This window comes from Ambystoma mexicanum, chromosome 6q (genome assembly GCF_040938575.1).
Source record: "Ambystoma mexicanum isolate Mex_15411 chromosome 6q, UKY_AmexF1_1, whole genome shotgun sequence".
NCBI classification, from domain to species: Eukaryota; Metazoa; Chordata; class Amphibia; order Caudata; family Ambystomatidae; genus Ambystoma; species Ambystoma mexicanum.
Genome location: NC_090937.1, coordinates 286308404 through 286331272, shown reverse-complemented (window position 1 = coordinate 286331272; position 22869 = coordinate 286308404). Strand labels below are relative to the sequence as shown.

At 47.8% G+C, this 22869-nt stretch overlaps 1 protein-coding gene across 1 annotated transcript in view; it reads right to left on the bottom strand.

Moving 5' to 3' along the window:
* MLLT3 (MLLT3 super elongation complex subunit) overlaps positions 1-22869 on the bottom strand; it is a 1077824-nt gene that overhangs the window by 428815 nt on the left and 626140 nt on the right. Inside the window, exon 5 of the mRNA XM_069630761.1 lies at positions 19826-20443. Within this exon, the coding sequence (XP_069486862.1) occupies positions 19826-20443 (618 nt within the window). The remainder of the gene's footprint in view (positions 1-19825; positions 20444-22869) is intronic.

Below are 22869 nucleotides of genomic sequence, written 5' to 3'. Positions count from 1 at the left end.
AAAAGACAGAACCATGGGAATGTCACAATCAAAAGGATCCACAGAGAGCAACACCTCCCTCACGTCTTCAGGGAGGTCCCAATCCTTATACCTCAACCTTTCAGAAGCCAAGCGTGAAGGTTGAGGGATCTGATCTCTGGATGAAGAACCTGACCTCCCTCCTGTGAGAGCAGATCGTCTCGGTAGGGAAGACGACGTGGAGGGCAGATGGACAAGTCGAGAAGGTCCGGGTACCACATCCTCTGGGCCCATGCCGGAGCACTTGCGGGATGACGGGGACTGGAGGAAACGCGTACAGCAGTGGGAATGACCACTCCACCACGAACGAGTCTCCTAAGGCTCCTTTTGGAGGAAATTCCCGCCAGCAAATCCTTTCGCACTTCAGGTTGACACTGGAGGCGAAGAGATCCACTTGAGGGGTCCCCCAAAGGGCGAAGATCTCAGGAGAATCTCCTGAGCCAACTTCCACTCGTGAGAGATCGAACTCTGCCTGCTCAGAGCATCCGCCGTCTCTTTGTCGTCTCCGGCCAGATGAACAGCCGAGATCGAACTTCCTGCTGGACGGCCCAGAATTCGAGCTGCATCGCCTCCCTGCGCAGCGGAAGTGACCCTGCCCCCCCTTTTTGTTGAGGTAGTGCATGGCCACTGTGTTGTCCGGTAGAATCAGGACACTCCTTCCGCGCTAGCCTGACGGCCCTCAGCTCCAACAGATTGATATGGAGCCTGGACTCCAACGGAGACCAACGACCGCTGACTGTCAACTCGTTGGCATGAGCTCCCCATCCCGTGAGGGATGCGTCCGTCACGATCGTCACCTCCGGCCAGGGCAGCCAAAATGGGGCCCCCTTCATCAGATTGCCCTCAACGGCCCACCACAGAAGGTCCCGGGCTACCGAGGACAGCACCTGAACAGGGTCCGACAGCCTGCCGGAGGACTGAGACCACTGGAGCTTGAGTGCCCACTGCAAAGATCTCCTCCGCAGACGAGCCTCTGGCACCAGAAGAATGCAGGATGCCATGAGGCCAAGCAGTCTCAAGAACTCAGACGCTGGGAGATCCTGGGCAAATTGAAACTTGTTCACCATCTGCTGAATGTGAAGAGCCCTCACCTGAGGAGGAAAACACTGCCCCAGGGACGTGTCGAGCACTGCTCCAATGTACTGGAGCCGCTGCGCTGGTGTCAAATGGGACTTCTTTAAATTGAAGGAGAAGCCCAGCCTGTGAAGGGAGTGGCAGGTGACGGACAGATGATCCAGGACTTGCTCGGGAGAGCTCCCCCTGATCAACCAATTGTCCAGGTAGGGGTAGACGTGAATCCCCCCTTTCCAGAGATGCGCTGCCACCACCATCATGAGCTTGGTGAAAACCCTCGGGGCGGAGGTCAATCCGAACGGCAGGACCCGAAACCGAAAGTGCGAGTCACCAACCGCGAACCTCAGGTACTTCTTGTGCTTGGGATGGATCGGCACATGGAAGTAAGCATCCTTGAGGTTCAGAGACACCAACCAGTCCTGAACTTGAAGGGCCTGGAGGACTTGAGAAAGAGTCACCATCTTGAACTTGTCCTTCCTGAGGAGTTTGTTCAAACCGCGCAAGTCCATGATGGGTCTCAATCCCCAGTCTTTCTTCGAAATCAAAAAATAAGGGGAATACCATCCCTTGTTCCTCTCCGCTAAAGGGATCAGTTCTATGGCACCTTTCTCCAGCAGGGCTTGAATTTCCTGCGCAAGGAGCGGATCCGGACTCTTCAAAGAGAGGCTCCCTGGTGGATTGTCGTGAGGTCTCTGCCGAAAAGGAAGACAGTAGCGTGGGTAATGATCTCCAGAACCCACACATCCGAAGTAATGGCTTGCCACTCTACAAGATGCTGCGCCAGCCTTCCCCCAACCGGCGAACCATGGGACCTGGCCCCAGTGGTAGCGGCTGCGGCGTTGCCTGAAGGCAAAGAGTCAACTGCCCGAGCGGCCTTGGCACCTCGAGTACCTTTGCTTCCACCTCTGGCACTCTTACAATGGCCTCTTTGACTGCTAGCTCCCCTCGCTTTACTGAAGGACGAGTAATAGCGAAAGGAACCTCCCCTCCATTGCTGTCCCCTAGGACGAAAAGGCTGAGGTTGGCGAACTGCAGCGCCCAACGACTTCGCTGCAGCTTTGGAGGTCTGCAACCTCTCAAGGCTCTCGTCAGCCTTGCTGCCAAAAAGGTGTTCACCGTCAAAGGGCATGTTGAGGAGCCGGGATCCACATCAGGAGAGAACCCAGACTTCGGCAACCACGCAAACCTGCGCATTACGGTGCTCGCCGCCATGGACCGGCTGACACAATCCGCCAAGTCCAAACCCGACTGAACGGCCTCACACATAGCATCCTTGCCATCCTGAACCATAGCAAGGAAACCATCCCGTTCGTCCCCTTCGGGAATATGTTCAGCCGCTAATGCAACACAGTTCCACAGAGTGTGTGTGAAACAAGACAAGGCACATATGGAGTTGGCCGCCTGAAGCGCCATACCCCCCGAAGAAAACACTTTCTTCGCCCAGCCGTCAAAACGTTTGTCGTCCCTATCCGGAGGGATGGTAGGATACGACGCCTATCGATAGCCACCTGCACCACCAAACTCTCCGGAGTGGGGTGCCTAGACAAGTAGCAGGGGTCGCTACTGGCTGGACGGTATTTTCGCGACAAAGACTTGCCCACTGCTGGGAGACTCTCCGGAGCAGTCCAAGCCGCCGCCGCCCTTCTCTGCAGAGCCATATGCAAAGGCAAAACAGGGTCAGTGGGGGGGGGGGGACGAGATCAAGGATGTCCGTGAGATCATCCTGAACGAACTCCCCTGGGGGAGCTGACCAACCCAAGTACTCGGTGACCCGCGACATAAGGCGCCGATATGAAGAATCGGCATGAGTGCCAGGCTCCGGCCTACAAAACTCCACCTCCGGAGAGGTGTCCAGTCCATTGGCATCATGCAGCGACTGCCGCAGGTCATCAAACTGGCTATGGCCCGAGATAAGTTCATCAGGAACCGTAACCGGAACCAGGCCGCCATCAGAGCCTTCATCACCCTCTGAAATGTACTGCAGGCGGGGAGAGGAAGACCTCTGGGGACCAAAGCAGTGCCCGACCTTAACCAGAGCCTTTCTAGGGGCAAACCCCGTGCCACAGGGCCCCTCCGACACCACCGCCTCGAAAGGCGTCGAGGGCACCGAACGAATCGGCGCCGGCGTCGACAGAAAAGGCATCGACGACGTCAGCTGCAATGCCACCAGCATCGGCGGCGTCGACACAGGCCTCGGAGCCGGAGCTCCGAGCGTGTCTCTCGACGACCTCGGCGCCACAGGCGTCAACGTCTTCTTTGAAGACGGCACAGGATCACGCGGTCTCAAGCGCGTCGAGGACCGGGAACGGGCATGGCGAGAACGGCTACCCTTGTCCGAGCGGGACCTCTCCCGTGAGCCGTGCCGACCACCCGAGCCCGAAGGCGTACGAGCGGTGTCTCTCGGCTGGTGCCGACCGACCCCACTCGGAGGCGCGGACGGACCGGTGCCCTGCGATTCAAGAATCGCTAGCATCTGCTTCCCGAAGGAAGCCCATTCCTCCGGTGTCGCTTGCATGGAGGGATAAGCGACCTGCCGTTGGGCGGAGTCCTCGGAAGAGGACGGGGAAGGCAACCTATGCCGGCGCTTCCGGGAATGCCTCGAAGAGGCAGAAGAGTGGCGAGACCGACTCCTGGAAGGAGACCCACTGGACTTCCGATGATGACGCGGAGAGTCGCCCCTCGAGTCATCCATTGAAAGCCCCACAGACCTCGACTTCCGGGGCTTAGGCACCCGGCCTACCGACAGCTTCTTCTTGCATTCCCCCAAGGCCTTTGCCGGGAGCGACTGGCAGTCGACACAGTCGTCCGTATCGTGGGCCTCCCCGAGGCACCAGAGGCAGGCGTCGTGCGAGTCCGTGACCGACATCTTGGACCCACAGTCCCCGCATTTCTTGAAGCCCGGACGCGGGGTTGAAGACGAAGACGACATCGCCACAAACAGGTCTTCACAACAAACCGAACAGGTTCAACGAACCGAGAATTGAAAACAGCAAACTCCAATGAGTCGAGGCGTACCGAGATTCACGAAGCGAACACGTTCGCGGAAAAAACGGAACTGAGGCTATGGGCGTCGTGCGTCCTACTTATCACATCGGGTGACGTCGGCCGTCGGAGGAGGTCCTCGGGGACGGCGCATCGACGCAGGACGCAGACACCAAAGATTTTCCGAAGCAGCACAGCTGTGGACATTACCTGTCATAGATATGGAATACGTCGTAGGACCCAATCCCCTCGAAACATATTTACAATATACACAACTTGTTAATACTACATACATTACATGCCAGATTAATTAAGGTACATTTCTATTCAACTCTCATCTTCCTAAGAGCTTTGGTTCAGAAATTACCACTTTTTGCGCTTTTGGTGGGTTTCTCAATAATAGTTCTGCACCAATTTTTAGACATGCATGCACACCCCATCTGAGCACATTTCTGTAATTTTTCAGGTTCCTGGCATAAACATAGTAGCTATAATATGAATAATTCCGGGGTTTGGTCTCAGAACATCGCACAGAGTCCAGCTTAGTCTTCAACTGTGAGCACATTTTTCATTTTAACAAAGTTACACATTTTGTCAGTTCAGTGCAATTTGTTATAAGCATACATGCGCTGTGCTTTCTGAATCCACACAATGGTTTGTCTCCGCCTCCAAGGTCTGGGCTGACTCAGAGGTCACATGTCCTTCCTGCTAGCAGTTTGTTGTCGGTCACACCCGAATTAGCATTTTCTATTCAGCCCAAGGATTCCTGTGTCTGCACTGAGAGCAACAGGCCAGGGTGCCACTCCCAGTTCCTTTTGACACCAGCCTGTCAATCTCTTAGCCAAGGGCAGGGGGGAGTTCCTTTGTCCAGGGAGAAGGTGTGGAATTCGTTTGAACACAGTGTGGGAAACTTAACTCTGAAACCCAATGTCCAAAAACTGTCTTATCTTATAATATAACTCACATGTTTAACACATACATCAAACAATTTCTTACTTCAAGTCTATTCAGAATATAGTTTTCAATTGTATCCACCTCTTAGCAAGTCTTTCTTTGGCATAGTTTGGGCTCAATATACAACTTTACACAAAATGGTTTTAAAACGCCGGCTTCTGGTAGAGGCGAGTAATGGGATTACAACCATTTTTGACAGGTTTCTTCCAGAAAGCAATCCTCAAAAATGGACTTTGTCCAGATATAGATACACTTCTGTGGACCTTATATTTATGTAGATTCTTGCGGAAGAATGATGTGGACCACCCAACAAGGAGGGTGGATCTTTTTGGGTGGTTTGTGAGCCATGATTTGTGCAAATTTGACACCAACTAAAAACAGATTTTTGAAACCAACTCAGTTTTTTTTTTCAATGATTTTGCTCTGTGAGCAGCCAAATGATGGGTTTTGGCAGTGGTCTCCTGTGTTACCACTGACATAGGCAAAAGCAGATGGGGGCCTATTTTTCAGGTTTTCACTGCGCACTTTCTGGCAATTTCTCACGAGCAGCATGCTTTCCGGCGGCCATTATCATGTTTCTGCTGCCAGCAATGCACAGTGAGGTTGCAGGGCTTGGATTAGTGGGTTAAGACATCCCACACTGATTAGCAGGGAAGAAAGCCTTCAGGACACATGCCAATAAACATGAACAGAGTACCCAAAGACCAGCATCAAGGTGCCTCTCAACTAGCCACTCACCCAAACGGGGACAGAATGGGCATGAACCAGAAGTTCACATGCCCATGTACTCTCAGGCAAGAGAATGTGTATCCAGGAAGCTTGATGTGGAAATCTGTATCTTTCAAGTCAGGGAGGAATAGCTACTCCTCTGCAATAAGAGCAGACACTCTGTTCCACCTTCACCATTATGAAGGAATATGTCATAAAAGGTTGAGGCCCAGTACACTGCTTCCTTTTATCCACCACATAAGCCAAAGCAAAAGCATGTAAAAATATCCAAAGACGTTCTTGCTGACCTATAGTTCATAACACTGAAAAAATGCTGACAATATTAGCTGCCAATATTTAGGTTTATTATTCTGTACTCAAATATATTACCAATCTCAAAAGGTTGGTGTGACAAAGTCACATGCTATGGCCACATCTTCATGCATTCTAGGGCATCTGGTGGGTTATTGGCAGAACAGGTTACTACCCAATTCACCATGGAGACACCGAAAAGTGTACTAGCAGGTGTTGCTCCACTAAGAGTTCATTGGGTTTCGGCATTTAAGGCCTCCTTCTTGAACCACCAAGAGAACACCTGCATTCTGCTTAAACTGGTCTTCGTGGCCTCTGTGGGTACCGATTAGAGACACCATTACACCCAGCTCAGGAAGACGACCCGATAAACCTTCCTCTTATTGGATACCCTTGGCATGGATACAGAATTGTGCCCACATCATGATTCGAGGATCGGACAAGGGAGGTAGAAGACAGCAGTGCAGGCATAGACCCAGTCTGCTGCCTACATAAACTTGACTCCGACACTTATTGAACAGTACACGCTACTAAAAGTGGACGATCGACAACAACACTATTCACATTGCTCCTGTGGTCAAGACGCTCGGTTTCCACCTAAACGCCAGGCTGAACATGTCGCGCCATGTCAAGACGATTGCCTCCTCTGCTGCTTATGCCACTAAACTCATTGGTGCTAGTAGACCCTTTTTATCCACCGACAACTGCCTCAACATTGTTCGTGCCATCATCGGCTCCAAGCTGGACTATTGCAATGCACTCCTGGTGGGTACATCATAAGAAAACATTTTTAAACAAGCAGCAATGCATACAGAACAATGTCCTTGACCTCAACAGACAACCGTATCTCTGGGGCCAGAAAACAGGCACACTGGCTAGACATCGGAGAAAGAATAAAGTTCAAAATCCTCACCATCACACACAATTGCCTTGCAAACACTGGCCCTAGCTACTTGGTACAAAGGCTATCTAGATCTTCCTCAATCAGACCCACAAGAGCCGCTTACTGCAACCTTCTTAACTTTCCCAGGTTCAAATGTTCCAAAGCCAGAGGCCCCAGCTCCCCCATCTCTGCTGCTACTCTATGAAAATCGCCCCCCACCATCACCCTGAGGGCTGAACCTTCATACCATGCTTTACAAAAACTAAAGAGACATACCTGTTTACCTAGCATCCTTCACCGTTTGCTACTAGCATGTTTTCACCATTCTACCTGTAACTAGCGCCTATACACACATGGGTTAAGTGCGTTTATATAAATGCCAAATAAACAAACAGGCGGGGAAGTGCAACTGCAAGTAGAATCGCTGCAAGAACAGAGCAATGTGGAGCAGTACAGAAGCAACTACACTTCTGTTTGACTTTGAAATGGCAATCAAGGTTTCAAAGTCTTCAGCCACCACTGGAGAATTAAGTGAAACCTGGGAAACGAAAAAACTGCCACCAGATCAGTAGTAATGGGGGATAAACGAAAGATATGGTAAAAACACCTAGCACCAAGACTGAGCCAATCACCAAGCCAGAATGAAACTATGCTCAGGGCCTTTTCTAGTTGTCAGTTGCTGCAGGTAGCAAAAACGTTACGCTGCAAATTTGTAAAGAGAAGATGAAGTACATTAGAACCATGTGAGGTATACATCTCAGACACTGGTAGAGACCAGACATATAGGCACGAGAAGTGCTTGCTGAGAACAATATCCCAGAACCTAGCATAACAAAGGGAGAGACAGACCCCAGGCAGATCTGGTCCATTGGAAGAGACTAGACAGAGAATAGGAGACAGCTGGGCCCAAGAGGGAAACCTTGCTTGAGGGAGAGGTCAGCAGAGAGCAGCTATACCCCCTATTAACCAGGTTACTCACCGTAGTGACCACCTTACTCCTAGTCCATAGTCCCCTTTCCTCCATACTTACGGGACATTCCTCCGTCCTGTGGGACGGGACCGGAGCACTGTGTAAAAGCATTCCAAATTTTGCAAAAATCTTAGTCCCTCTCTTTCTAAGCGGGGTACACCACGCAGCCATAATGCCAACCATCTCAGCTCCGCCCCGCGCATCGCCCACCAGTCCTTTTCTATCGCCAGGTCAGAGACCTTTAAGCAATAACAGAGGAACCTTATTAGAGGGGCCGGCGGGCGGGCGTATGGAGGAAAGGGGACTATGGACTAGGAGTAAGGTGGTCACTATGGTGAGTAACCTGGTTATACTCCTACGTCCCGTCCCATTTCCTCCATACTTATCGGAGATTCCCAAGCACTCCTTACAGGAACTATGGGTGGATGGGAAAAAACCCTTACTGAAAAAGGTTCTTCAGCACAGCCTGACCAAACTGAGCATCAGATCTGGAGCTCAGATCTAGACAATATTTACAAAAATCAAATGGGGAGGCCCAAGTAGCCGCCTTTGCGAGGGTCTCCCAGTGGACATATTTCTGAAAGGCAACTGCGGCTGCCTTGCCCCGCACCAGGTGTGCATGAATACCTTTAGGAGGCTGCAGTCCTTGGACAGTGTAAGACTCTAATGCAGGCAGCGATCCATCTGGAGATAGTCGCCTTAGAGGCCTGCTTAGCTTGGGGATTACCACAGGTCACCAATGGTTGAGAAGAGCTCCTAAATTCGGATATTCTGTCCAGATAGAACTTAAGAGCCCTTCTAACATCCAGGCAATGCAGAACCCTTTCCGCTTCTGAAGCAGGGTTCGGAAAAAAGACTGGCAGGGAGATTGACTGGTTCAGATGTAAATCAGAGACCACCTTCGGCAGGAAAGCAGGGTTTGTCCATAGGACCACCTTATCCTTGTGAAAAAGGAAGAAGGGATGCTCCACCGACAAAGCCTGGAGCTCACTCACACACCTTGCTGAAGTAACGGCAACCAAAAAGGACACCTTCCACGACAGGTGTTTAAGGTCCACTGTGGCCATTGGTTCGAAGGATTTATGGCACAATGCCTTAAGGACCACATTGAGATCCCAAGCCGGATGTAGTTTAGGAACCGGGGGATAAAGGCGCATCAAACCTGCAAAATGTCTCTTAACCACTGGATTGGACAGAGTAAGAGCGGTCTGTAGATAGGTAGGCGGATACCGCCGAAAGATAAGTTCTGCATGACAGACCATAAATGCCCGACTCTGCTAGGTGGGATACGAAGGACAGCACAATGTCAATAATAGCCACCCTTGGTTCCAGCTGTTTGTCTAAGAACTAATGACAGAACCAAAGCCATTTGCTTCTATACTGAGACCTAGTCAAGGGTTTTCTGGCTGCTTCAATAATGTGCATGTTATCCGCAGACAGGCTGAGATGTTCTAAGGACCTGAAGTCAGGCACCATGCCGCCAAGCTGAACGATTGTGGGGAGGGGTGTCACAACTGTTGATCCCCCTGGTGAAGAAGATCGGGAGTCACCGGCAGCCAGATCGGTGCACACACACACACAGGTGTTGAAGTGCTGTGAAGCAGAGCCTGGCCGGCCACCATGGAACTATAAGCAGAAGAGAACAGTTCACTGTGTTCTTCAGCTTGCATATCGTCCGATGAATCGGAGCCAGAGGCGGGAAAGCATAGGCCCTCATGTTTTGCCAAGGAATCTCGAGCTCATCCCCCACAGCGAGGCGGCTCCCAGACCATTTCTGGAGGCATACAGAGGAAGTTTCTTGTTTGCCGCTGTTGCGAAGAGGTCCACCTCTGGAGTGCCCCAACGCAGGAAAATCCCAGAGAGGATCTCCGCCTTCAGTTCCCACTCGTAGCTGACCATCGTCCGCCGACTGAGGGCATCTGCCGTGACATTCAGCTGGCCCGGAATGTGTACCGCCACTAGCCAGACACCATGATGAACTGCCCACCCCCAAATCTGGATGGACAGGTCCACAAGAGGGGGAGACTTGGTGCCCCCCTGCTTGTTGATGTAATACATTGACACCACATTATCCATGCAGATACGGACCACCTTGTTGGCAATGATCGGTCTGAATGCCTTGAGCGCTAGGAAAATCACCAGAAGCTCCAGATGATTTATGTGGGGGAGCTTGTCCTGAGGCGACCAAAGGTCCGAGACCTGAAGAAGATCCAACGTTGCACCCCACCCCAGAAGAGAGGAGTCCATCGTGACCATTACCATCTGGGATGGGTCCTGAAACCCACAGACAGGTTGCTGAGAGACGACCACCACTCCAGGTCCGCTCGCACAGAAAGCAGAATCAATATCCACTTTGAATCCGGATCAACGGCTTGACGCCAAGAACTCTGCAGAGCCATCTGAGTCCACCTCATCTTGAGACGGGCAAGAGGTAGAGCCAAAACACACAAGCCCATGAGGCCCAGAAGCCTCTTGAACCACCAGGTCGATATGCTCTCCGACTGCGCAAACATCCGACACGTGGCCAACAGATCAGCCATTCTGTCCCCGGTCAGGTAAACCCTGCAGTCGATCGTGTTCCAGCGGAAACCCAGGAAAATCAAGTCCTGAGAGACCGTCATGGAAGATTTCCGCCAGCCCGAGGTTGAACAGGAGATGGAGGAGACACTGAAGATTGCACGCAGCCTTCAACGGGTAAGGACTGCAAAAGAGCCAGTCATCCAAATACGGATGCACATGGATACCCTGCAGAAGAAGATAGGCCGCGATCAGCGACATCATCTTCGTAAAGACACGCGACGCCGAGCTGAGGCCAAAAGGAAGCACTCGAAACTCAAAGTGCTCCTCTCCCACAGAGAAACAGAGATCTCCTGTGTGGATTCCAGATCAGAATATGCATGTACGCATCCTGAAGGTCCACCACGCTGAGCCAATCGCCCATCTGCAAAGAGGACCGTATCTGGCCGGGCGTGATCATCTTGAATTTCTCTTGGGGTAGGAAAAGATTGAACTGGGAAAGGTCTAGGATTGTGCGCATCCCAGCCTGGTTGGGTTTGGGCACCGTAAACAGTCAGAAGCAGAAGCCCTCCCCTCGCTCCCCTAGGGGAACAGGTTCCACAGCTCTGAGGTCCAGCAGTTTCTTAACCTCGGCTTTTAGGGAGGAAGACCCCGACTGCTGGAAATAGGGTTGAAGGGTGGGGTATGGGGTAAGGGTAAGCGGAAGCCCACCCGAGCGACTGACAAGACCCACCGGTCCTCGGTGATGCCACGCCTCCCGTTGAGACTCAATGCGTCCTCCCACCGGGGTCTCGTGCGAGCACGGAGAACCCTCATTTGGCGGGTTTTTCAGTGGTGTTACCACCTGAACCTGAGGAGGAGGCTGAGGAACGGAAGAAAAACCGAGTCCACTGCTGCATCCGGCAGGAATTTCCCAAAGAGATATCCACTCTGCGGGATTTCTGATCTAGGAACCCCCTGAAACCAGAGAGCCAGCTTTGCGACAACAGTCTCTGGGTCCTAAAAGGAGTTTTAACCAAGACGGACAAGGACTTGGCCATCTGGGTGCTGTCCTTCGTTTTGGTGAGCCCTACATCCGTCTAAGAATGAAAAAGCTCCTTACCGTCAAATGGCAGGTCCAACACTTTGTCCTGCACCTCCTTTGAGAACTTGGTGGCGTGCAACCAAGCCTGCCGAGAGGTATCAACCCCAAGCATAAGGCCCCGAGCCGAAGTGTCAACATGATGAGCCGCAGCTTCCAGCAGATCCTGGGCCAGGACCCTAGCATCCCACAATCGCACCTTAAAGTCGTCCAGCTTCTCAACCGGAATGAACTCCTCGAACTCTGCCAGACCTTTCCAGATCTTCATATTCGCCCCCTCCAACACTAGTTATGCACTGGCCTGCCCCAGCTGCATGGCCGAGTTAGCAAATATCTTCCTCCCAAGGGAGTCAAGAAGCTTGTCCTTTTTTGCCAGGACCCGAGTAGCCGTCGTAGAAGAGGAGGCTGCAGGCCTGGACTGTAAAGTGGCCGTAGCAACCACCGTGGAGGAGGGGGCAGACAAGATGTTAGAGCCACCTCTTCTGAGGAGTGCAGCCTGTAGTGCGCATCAATTTTCTTATTGACGAAAAGTCAACAGTGCGCCTTTTCCCAGACTCTACGGACCTCGGCCAAAACGTCCTTCTGCAAGAACAGGCCGGTTCGCTCCGAAGGAGACAAGGTGAACGTCCCCGAAAGCACACCCTCCTGCGGAGCAGGAGCCTCGGGCACTGGAACATACAATAGGCACATCATGTCCAGTACCCAGTCGTGAAAAGCTCTGATAGAGCGGGGCTGGTCTTCGCTGTCCTGATCGCCCTGCGCATCATCCGACAGGTCAGGGTCCTGCTGGACCACGTCGGGCACCGCCTTGTCCACAGGGGACAACGGAGGCAAGGGCAGATGGGTAGGGGGAGGCACCATAGGCAAAGGCTGCGCCGACTGAACCACCGGAGGTACGGATGGAGCCGGAGGCGCAGGTGGGCATATCTCCCTAATAAGACCCTTGAAATACTCCCTCATGGGGTCGGTACGCATGAATACCTGAAACTTGTCGAAAAAAGCGTCCTCCGGAGAAAATTTTGGAGCTGCCGGAGAAGGCCTCTCACGAGGAGGATAATTCCAAGGACGCAGAGGTGAGGGCTGCCAAGCAGGACCATCGCTGGAGGAGTCCACATAAATTAAGGGTGCTGAACCCACAGGCAGCGAGATGTTGTGCAGAAGGGGCATCCGAGTGTTCCAGTTGTAAACTGGACGAAACGGGTGTGCACAAGGAACCTTATGTTCACCTACAGAACCGCTCCCCATACCTGAGGCCGATGGCGTAGTTGTAGGGGACGCGCCGAAAATGGCCACCGTGGTCGTGGCGGGAACGGCCGGCATTTTGCTGTCACCTGAGGGGAACTGCGGCACGTGTGGAAGTGAGGCAGTGGTCCCCGCCGGTGGATCGGGGGTCTTCATTTTAGCCTTTACACAAGGAACCTCGGCCGAGTCAGTACTGTGCGGCCTGGAATGTTTCTGCGACATACCAATAGCCAGATTAGCCTTCACAGGAAGGATTTCGAAACTGCCGGTAAAGGAGGAACTTGGCTCACTCCTTTCCCCCTCAACAGTTCTGGCGTCGCCACAAGAGTGGGAACTGAGAGAAAACCCTGCATTCCGGTATCCACAGGCCCTTTACGGAGACCCTCGGAGAAAACTCTGGTACAGTTTTTAGGCCCAGAAGGCACCTCAGGGAAAGCCCCGGTGACAGAGCAGTCAACGCCCCTCCCGAACCGGGAAGACCCTGGGAAGCTGTCTCCCAACCAGGGTGCTCTAAAAAGTAAAGAACTTACCGGGCGTTTCTTCTGTTCGTCGATGAAGAATTGAAAATGTGTAGGGGGAGTACCCTGGAAAACCTCCTCCCAGCGCTCTGACACTGAAGTGCCCGGACCGAAAGGGAATCACAATAGAAACATGAGTCCCAACGGTGATCCGGAAACCCAAACACACTAAACAAAGTGGATGCGGATCTGCCCTCGCAAAGCATCGCTGACACGAGGAACAATTTGGAAAGTCTACTTTAAACGACAGACAGACTAGTACGCGATCGCTAGCGAGAGCCAGAGAGGAGGAAAAAGAAGAAAATCTTGCACGGAAGCAAGTGCGTCCAGTCCCGAGCGAGCGGAGAAAAGGACTGATGGGCGATGCATGGGGCAGAGCCTAGATGGGCAGGGTTATGGCCGCGTGCTGCACCCCGCGTAGAAAGAGGAAGGACTAACATTTTTGCAAAATTTTGGATGCTTTTACAAAGTGCTCCGGTCCTGTCCCACAGGATGGAGGAATGTCCCATAAGTATGGAGGAAAGGGGACGGGACGTAGAAGTAAGAGTATCTATTCAAGATGAGTCCTTTACGGAAGGGGGTGAAGAAGCGAGGGGAGGGGATGGATCCAAAGACTGCATGTTAGATTATGGATTCATGACATGAAAAGTATTACTTAACATTGACCCATTAGAGCTCAACAACATGGTACATTTGAAAATAAAGATCCCTTTTGAGTTATATTTGCATATCTAACCTCAAAAGTATTCTCCCCACACATCCTGTCAGCATACTCCCCACACATCCTGTCATACATAATCAATTTGTTCAACTGTTTGCCTCTAGTATTTAGATGAGATGGTGCTGGATCACAGGATCCATTTGAAAAATCTGCAGCCGAAATGTCAAGAGTCCTAAAAGTGAGAAGCTGACATCTTCGCATTTTGAAAATGTAGCATTTTTATTTTATTTTTTACATTTGTCCCCCGCTTTTCCTATAATATAAAAGCAGGGGGACACCCCTGCAACCCATAATGCTGAACTAGGGATCCGGGGGCTACAACTGCAAACCTTGTTCGGCATAATGGGATTATATAAAATATTCTATGCCGAATGCGCACAAAATGCATTTGGCATTTTCGTTCTCGTTATTTTCTGCCACTCCCGGATCACAGGGGTACATCAAGGACAAGTTCTCTGCTTCACCCCGATGATCAGCTTTAAGAGTGAGCCACCAAGTCCTTCCTCACTCTCCAAGTTCTGATCAGGAAATGCAGATTACTGGTGTAATGCGTTAAGAGTACTACTTGTATTCTACTACAGATTACAAAACGCCTGGGATTCCAGAAGGACAGATTTCAAAGATGCACTTACCACTGTAACCAATGCCGGAGTGTTCCAGCCGACAAATACTTGCACTTAAAGCAAATATGCAAAATGGGAAGTCCAAGTAATCTGAACAAAACTGATGCAGTCTGGGTTCTGAATAAAAGCATCTGGGGGACCACGATTCTTATAAATCAATGGATATGTTTTATTAGTAAACGGCGAGGGTCAATCAGAATGTAACAATCTGATTGGCCCTTGCCGGGGATGTAACTCACACCAGGATTCCTTTCCTTTGTTCCTGAGGGGGCGGGGAGGTGGCAGCCCTTCAGCCAATGAGGAGGCTTGAAGCAGGGCAATCCCCGCTCTGACCCCCCACACGCCTGGAGGCTGCCGTCATCCCCCACCGGGGATTCAGCTAAGTGTTTTCTTTCTTCCTACTCCCTCCCCTGCAAACAATCCCCTCCCAACCCCAACTTAACTTCTTTTGTCTCCTTTTTCGGGAGCAAACACGTTCGGAACCCTTCTGTCCCCAGTGCGTACGCTCCCGATGGCCACCATGGAAAGGAAAACGAGTTTTCCCTTGCCCGGCTGCCATTTTTTTAAAGAATGTTATTAGTACCCCGGTCTTGCAGGCCGGGGTACAAATAGCAATAAGCTCCTTCGCTGCAGGGGCAATACTGAGTCAGGTAATACACTGGGCTTTCGTTAACTATGGGCCTCGGGGCATTACCTGACTCAGTAATGCCCCCGCGGCGGGGGGCTTATTGCTTAACTGGGAATAATACCAGGAAAAAAGCAGTAAAAATTAAGAGGTAAACAGTAAAAATCATGACAATTTAAAAAGTCAAAATAATAACTACATTTGTCATTTTCTATTTTCCCCCACCTACCAAATTCCGTGCACATGTATGTATTGGTTTGAAATATTTGTTGCTCTTGATTCCTTTTCAATTTGGCAGCTAAACCGTTATTTGACCATTTCCCATTTTAAGCAACATTTTGAAAATGTTGGCGGGATGGCACACCCCACATCACCATTCCAGGCCTTGCCTGCCCACCGAATCTAAAGTACATTGAAATCAGAATGTAGATCTTTTAATTCTTTTTTTTTTTTTTTTTTTTGGTATTTTACATTCTTTACTTTAAAATGGTATTTTCTTGCTTTCATTTTTAGCTTATTCATTTACAGTAAAAGTGTTTCACCTAGTTTTTAGCAGTCTTCGTTTTTATGTTTGTTGTGTTCTGCTGCGTGTGGAATGGTGGATTGTACCTCCAACGAGGATTATCCTGACTTCAATGTGCTTGAGTGTACAAAATTAGCAAGGAACACAAGAGGATGGGAAAGTGGGAAATGTATACTACAAAAAGGAGGTGGAGGGAGGAGTGCATCCAGAGACAAATGTTTATGCAGTTATTTTTACTGTGTACCTTTCACGTAACGATGAGCAGCATAATACATTGCTAGGGAACGTCTAGTTTAGGAGCAGCGTGTACGAGAAAAGACCTGGCCATTATGTAAAGGTACCAGGGTAAAGAAGAAAAAGCATGCAAGGGTTGCCCATGTGTCCTGTGAAATGTTGTTTGACCCCCATTAAGTCGGAGAAAAGACTGAAGTCCGAGAAAGCAGACGGGTATGATGGGGCAGTTAGGCTGAGCATGCACAAGGCACTCAAAATGTTAAGATGTACAAATGTGGTCGTGTGCCTCAACCCCCTTAATGTAATGAATGGACACCCCATTAGCCTTGGATAACTGAGCTAAAACTAAACAGTAGCATGCAAATGTAAATTTGGAAGCTATCCAATGGTGGGAGAATGGCTCCGGTGTAGTACATAAACACACCAATTCAACTTCTGTATTACTTAGTGCCGTCTCTTCCAGCTCCATCTGCTTTACACTTAAACTGATGTTTACTTACGTCACGACTCGCTCCCTTCCGAACCTTATGCTACAGTGCTGTGATGAATTGGGAGCGCTAAATCCCTATTTTCCAAGCTACTTCCCTTCCGGATCCATTCCAGGTTTTTGGCAGCCAGCATGCTTCTTTAACCAAATGACTATGCTTCCCAGAATGCCTGGCCCACTGCTTCACCTCCACCCTTGCAGGACAAGGTTGGGTGGAGGATAGGCAACACCTGTGGCTGCAGGTGCAGCAATCAGCACACCTGAGACGTGTGCTCGTTAAGCAGCTTTAAAAGCCTCAGTCTTACTTCAGTCCAGCGCTGGTCATCGTTTGCAGTGTTCCTATTGTGACTAGTCCCTTGTTCCTTGCCTTTGTACCTAGTTCCTAGTTCCTGTTTTCTTGTTCCTCCGCCCTGAATCTCGGATTCATGTGCCAATTGATTTCTGCTCCCTTGATTCCCTTTTTGTCTTCCTCTGTTTGCAGGCAGCATTTCTCAGTGCTTTGCCCTTTTAGATGCAGCCCAGTTTGTCTGTGTTCTATATTTCTTTGACTCTGTCCTTTGCTGCTGTAAACCCGTATGCCTTAGCCTTCCTCTTAGATTAGCTTCCTGTCTTTTCCTTGAAGGGGTAGGGAGAAGTTTGCATTGGTTATTTCGTTTTTCCCTGCTCCTGATCCTTACTTTCTATTGGGATCCATTCCATGTTTTCCATTGCACTTCTGCATTTATTTCCCATTTGATTATTAGGTGTGGTGTGCGGTTGTAGCTAGCTCCTGTGTGAATGCTTATGTTTTCCTCACTAATTTGTAATCACTATTCCAACTTAGGTATTTAGTTTTCCTCCCATTGCTGTTCTAGCCTTTCTGGGTCCCAGTTTCATCAACAGGATTCGTGGGCTAACTGACATTCAAGAGGTTTATCTCGTCCTCGTGAGTACAGTTCTTTAGTTCCCTTATTTAATACCATCAAGAGTGTTAGTTCACAGATCCTGTCATTGCTTGCCCTCCACGTGGGTTTAGCGCTGTCAGTACCTGTAACAGCAATTGGGGGTAAGGCGCTTGCCGACTTTCCTCGCGGTCAGGTGCTTACCCCACATCCCTTTTCATATATTGGTTTTGTTGTCACACTCTATTTGCACTCCTGGGTTCTAGCATACATGAGTCGTTGTTCCTGTGTGCACGTAGTTTAATTCGAAGCTATCCACTGTGTGATTTAGTGCACATTTCCCTTGCCATATTCGCTGCCTTTGTACTCGCCTGACTAATCCTGACAACTTATCCCATCAATGTTTAGCATTAAGTAGCCTGTTCGTTGCACTTCTATTCATAATTTTCAGCTCCAAAATCTGTTATATTTTATTAAGATCCTCATCCAAATTTACTAACCAGGCCTGCATGATATCATAGGTTATTTATAACGCACTTAATACACAGAGCTTTCTAAGCAGGGACCCAGGGATCAAACCTGTATCACTCTGTGTCGTCTTGTTTCCAAGGTGAGCACGTCACCACTGAGCTATCCTCCCGGGACTAGTCATTTTCTCTCTTCTCCAGCTCGTCAACAACGCGTCTGACACAGCGTCTGACAACAAAATACCAAACTCTTCCAGATGTTTCCTAAAATGTGCCGGCATCAAGCTGTTCAACCCAAAAACATCTTTGTTTGAAGACTCACTACCTTATCCGAAGGAAGATTCTTCCGAATGAGATAATCCCCTACTATGTCAATTGCAGGTAAAACAGATAGCCAGCACAGCATCTATTTCCTAAAGAGGCCTTCCTAATCAAATATGTATGAGTAAATGAACTGGATTAAAGCATTCTGCAGTGGTTTAACACTATACGAGACAATAGAAATGCATGCTTGTGTTGCGCAAACAGCCATTCACCATCACGGTTGATCGACCTACTTTTAACTACATTTAATTCTGCTAATACTCCCTTGTGAGCAGTCTCCATTCCCAAATGCACTCAATTTGACTGCGCTTATTCCCTCTATCTGTTCTACCATGCAAAAACAGCACATTTTTAAAAACGTTTTTTAACTGCAAATTAATGGGTGGGGGGGGGCTCTGCACACCCCCCGCTCCCCTCACCTACCCCAATTGCACTTTCCATATACCAAACATCAAGCCCTCCTCCCCCATCTACCAGTTTACAGTAAACAAATAAGTTGCTTTTACCCGTGACTTACTTGAGGTGTACCAATTTTACTGATCACAGTTTATTACAAAGTTTTGCTGTGTGCTAAAAATCTTGTGGTCGGTTCATAGTCTGTCAGAAAACTTGCTCAATGCATTCATTACTTGCAGTCGAGATTTGAGTTCAACCTGTAGCTGGCTCAGTCTCATCTTTTCATGGTCGATAATTTGAGTGCCACAAAACTGGGGCAAGGCAACATGTTTACAACACTATGAACTGGTACAACTGCTTAAGTTACACAAGACATGAGTTAATAGTGCTATTACATGTGGAAAACGGTGCTTAAAAATATTTGAAAAGCCAGTAGACTAATTTATGACATGCTCCGTCTTGCTGGTTTGGACACGGCACATGTACTACTAAGAGTTGTATTTTCATATCAAGCCTCTGAAATGATTTTAAAGGGGGTGTCCCAGAGCCTAGGTGTTAGCTGGCACACTTGAAAGGGGCCAGAAAAACACCAGTTTATTATAGTGTGGCCAATATATGTTGAAAACCCTTTGCAACCCAGACCTACAACCTCAGAAGCAGCTATTGTCCTCTGAAGAAGCTGAAATGACAAAGCACTTTATGTACAGCTTGCAGCCAGAGGCTCTATACTGAAAACTTCATTCACTTGCACACCATGCCAAAGAGCACTCACATTTTGGGACCACTTGCGAGAAGGTAGAACGCTACTACCAGCAGCTCTCACCATAGAACCGCCTGTCAACCCAAACAATACACGAAGACCTTATATTATCGAATGAGCTCATAGGTGGATGAAAAACACAAATACAAGTACTGCTTACTAAATGCAACAAGGATACTAAACACCAGTGGCTACCAAAAAAAGAAGTGACACTTAGGATGAGGCCAATAGAAGCACTCTCTAAATATACACTGATACCAACTGGAAGTCATGCGATTTGCATAGGTAGAAACAACTAATTCCATACTGCTTTATGCTACACATTGAAACACCACCACCAGATCATAAATTGTTGCAGCAGCACAAACGCAGTAATCCCAAACAAGACAAAATATTTGTCCTCTGCATAAAATTGTATTTTTTAAATTTTAAATAGCCCATGTTCGTCATCTAGAACCGCTGCAACAGAAACCTAAAAGATAAGACAACCATGTTTAGAGTGAAAACTTTACAAAAAAAACTTACTTCAGATTTAGTCGACATGTGGTCTTCCATATCAGAGTCATTGGGGTCTACAACATCAAGTGGGGGCAAAGAAGGTTTCTGCTTTTCGAACACCTCACTTTCAGTTTTGACTTTCGCAGTCTTAAACAGAGATTTATCTTTCTGAGGATTCTTGTCTGAAGAAGAAAGTATCAAAACTGAAGAATTTGTTAAACTTTGAAATGAAGTTTCAGTGATAATCTTTTTCTTTTTTTTGACTGCAAGTTCATCAGTGTCCATGTTGGGCCTCTTGACAGAGGGTTTCTTGTCTTGTAGCGGTACACTTGTTACAGTAAGTATATTGTTATTTTCGTATCTTGGTTGTTTGGACATAGGTTTGGGTTCCTTGAATGCCATTTTAGGAATGATTTTGTCATCTCTGAGTGGTTTGTTTTCTTTGGGTTTCTTGGAGGGATCTTTGGAAGATTTATTGTGTTCCCTGGAAGGTTCTTTGAAGGCACTTTTCTGTTCTTTTGTATCTTTCGGTTTGTCCTTGTGCTCTTTTGTTGGCTTGTGGGGCTTTGATGAACCATGGTGGTGGGGTTGGGGGTTGTTATTGTGGTTGATGCTGGTTGTGTTTGAGAGATTTTTGTTGGGGTCCTGTAAAATAATGATATTTTTAAGTTAAAAATGTAAAACAATGAAAGTGGATGAACAACGGTGGCATTTGTTTATTACAAAAAGCGTGGTCTAGTTTCCAACCATTTTGTATCGTAGCTTCAGAGGAACTATTAAGTACCATAAAACTGTATCCATCAAGAGTGAATGGTTTAATTAACACATATATTTCTAGCTTGAGGTTTAGATTTCGTTTTGCCTTCCTATCATACACCTTGGATTGGATAGCAGTCATTTATTGGAGACCAATTCAGCTAGTTGGCCTGCAAAAAAAGCACCAATATCCAGAATTAAGACCGTTTAGATCTTATGAGATACATTTTACAACCTTACGATGGCGACAAACATTGATGAATAAACTTTCAACAAGAAAAGTTCAATAGTTCAGCCTCAAAAATAGAGACAGCAGCTCATGTTTAATAACCTTTATCTTAAAAATGCAGATTCAATGTTTTTAGCTCATGCTCCTGGACTCATACACAGAGAAAACCAAAGGTGAGCATGAAGGCAAGAAAGCAAATGAGGCGACCAAAAGTTGCTGAAGAGATAGTCCTGGCAAGAATAAGCAGCCCTACAGAAAAGGGGTGTATCAGCCACTTTCACTCCATAAAAATAGGCAAATACTCTGAACAAAAAATAGGAAACCGACACTACGACCTTGTGCTCCTACGTTGACCCACACAGCTCCATGGATATGTTTAGACCAGGAATGAACATAGTATCACAGGAAGAAACTACCATTATTATTGCATGATTGGAAAAAGTAAACATGTATCTTTTATGTGTATGAACAACTAGGTACAAAGGAATAATCACAAAACCATTTTAGTTTTCCAGTAATAAACGTTTTTACTCATTTAAAAATATTGCCATTGAAAATTGGACTTCTATTTTTACTCCCCCAAAAAATAATTTTACTCCAAACTTAAAAAAATAGGGACTAAAATGCTCCCACTTCAAAATCTTATCTGGAGCACTGAGAACAAGGGAGGAAAAAAGAGTTAACGTAAAAATGAGAAAGCAGAAACTCTGCTGTGGGGAAAACTCAACCAGGGCAAAAACCTCAAAACAAAAGAAATTAATCCACAATCTGAAAATTGGTACAACATCACGTCAAGACACGTAAATCTCTCCTCATCCTTAAATGCTAACAAATGATCCATCTCAAAAAAGCAAGAACACAAAGAATCCAGAAATTTGAATCGCAAAATAAGTTGGTAGGTCTAAGAAAACGCAATCAGTTTGACAACCAAAAAAAAGCCAATATGTCAAATCCAGTAAAACTCAAATATGCCGAGCTGAAAAGTACAGATACAAGGACAGGCAATAACTTACCCATTTTACACAACAGCACTATCAGCCTCATGGGGGGATTTTTACATTCTCTTCAGTGTTACAAACAAGAATTACAAAGAAGAAAATTCCAAGAGCCACAGAAAGCCAACTTAAAAAAAATACTACATTAAATAACATGCTTCGTGCAGAACAGTCTACATGATTACGCAAAATACAGATTGGGAAAGGCCGGCTGAATGGAGGGCGAGTGACAGAGGTAAAGAAGGGTATGGCTGTGCTGCCAAATTCATGCGCTACTAAGATCAAAACCACAAATTATGCTTGATCTTCTGTATACAGTATACACCTTCACATCCATCTCAGGACAAAAAGTGAGAAGTGGTGTCCAATAACTAGCAATGAACAACTGAACAGCCAGAAATGGAACAATGAATATATTCAAAAACAAATATGAAATGTCGCAATGAAAACGTAAAAGTTCAATTTAAACCGGCAAAACGCACCAATGGGTGTTGGGGGTTTGGGGGGGCGGTGGATTTAAAAACCAGTAGCCAGGAATAAATACCATTAATCAGACAACCTTTGTGTGGAACATTTTCCAGTGAATGCCTGTGCCCTGTTAAAGTAAGCACCCCAGCTCCATCAAACACTGCCTAAATAGGACTAAAAAAGTACACTACAATGTCTTACCAAAACAAATGAAAATGAATCCATTTATCACCCCACAGTGACAAAGTAACTGTTTTATAGTTCAGCACTGTTGATTAATGGAACTCCTATCGCCTTAGTCAATTACAAGCAAATACAAGTGGCCTAGGACACTTTGCCAAGAGGAAAAAACATAGAAATTGCCCACTTCATAGCTAGTGCGTGGACATGAACTAAATAGCAGTTCATTTAACAACACAAGAAGATACGGTATATGTAAAGTTAGTGTGTCTGTGTGTGTCTGTGTGTGTCTGTGCGTGTGCGTAAATGAACAAAAAATATTGAACACAAAATATTGAATGGCCAAACAAATCAGATTTGAAAATGTAACGCATTTGATTGGAAATGAAAATCACACAGAAATGTTGCATATTTTATGGCATTCACAAGTGAAGGGTAAAGAG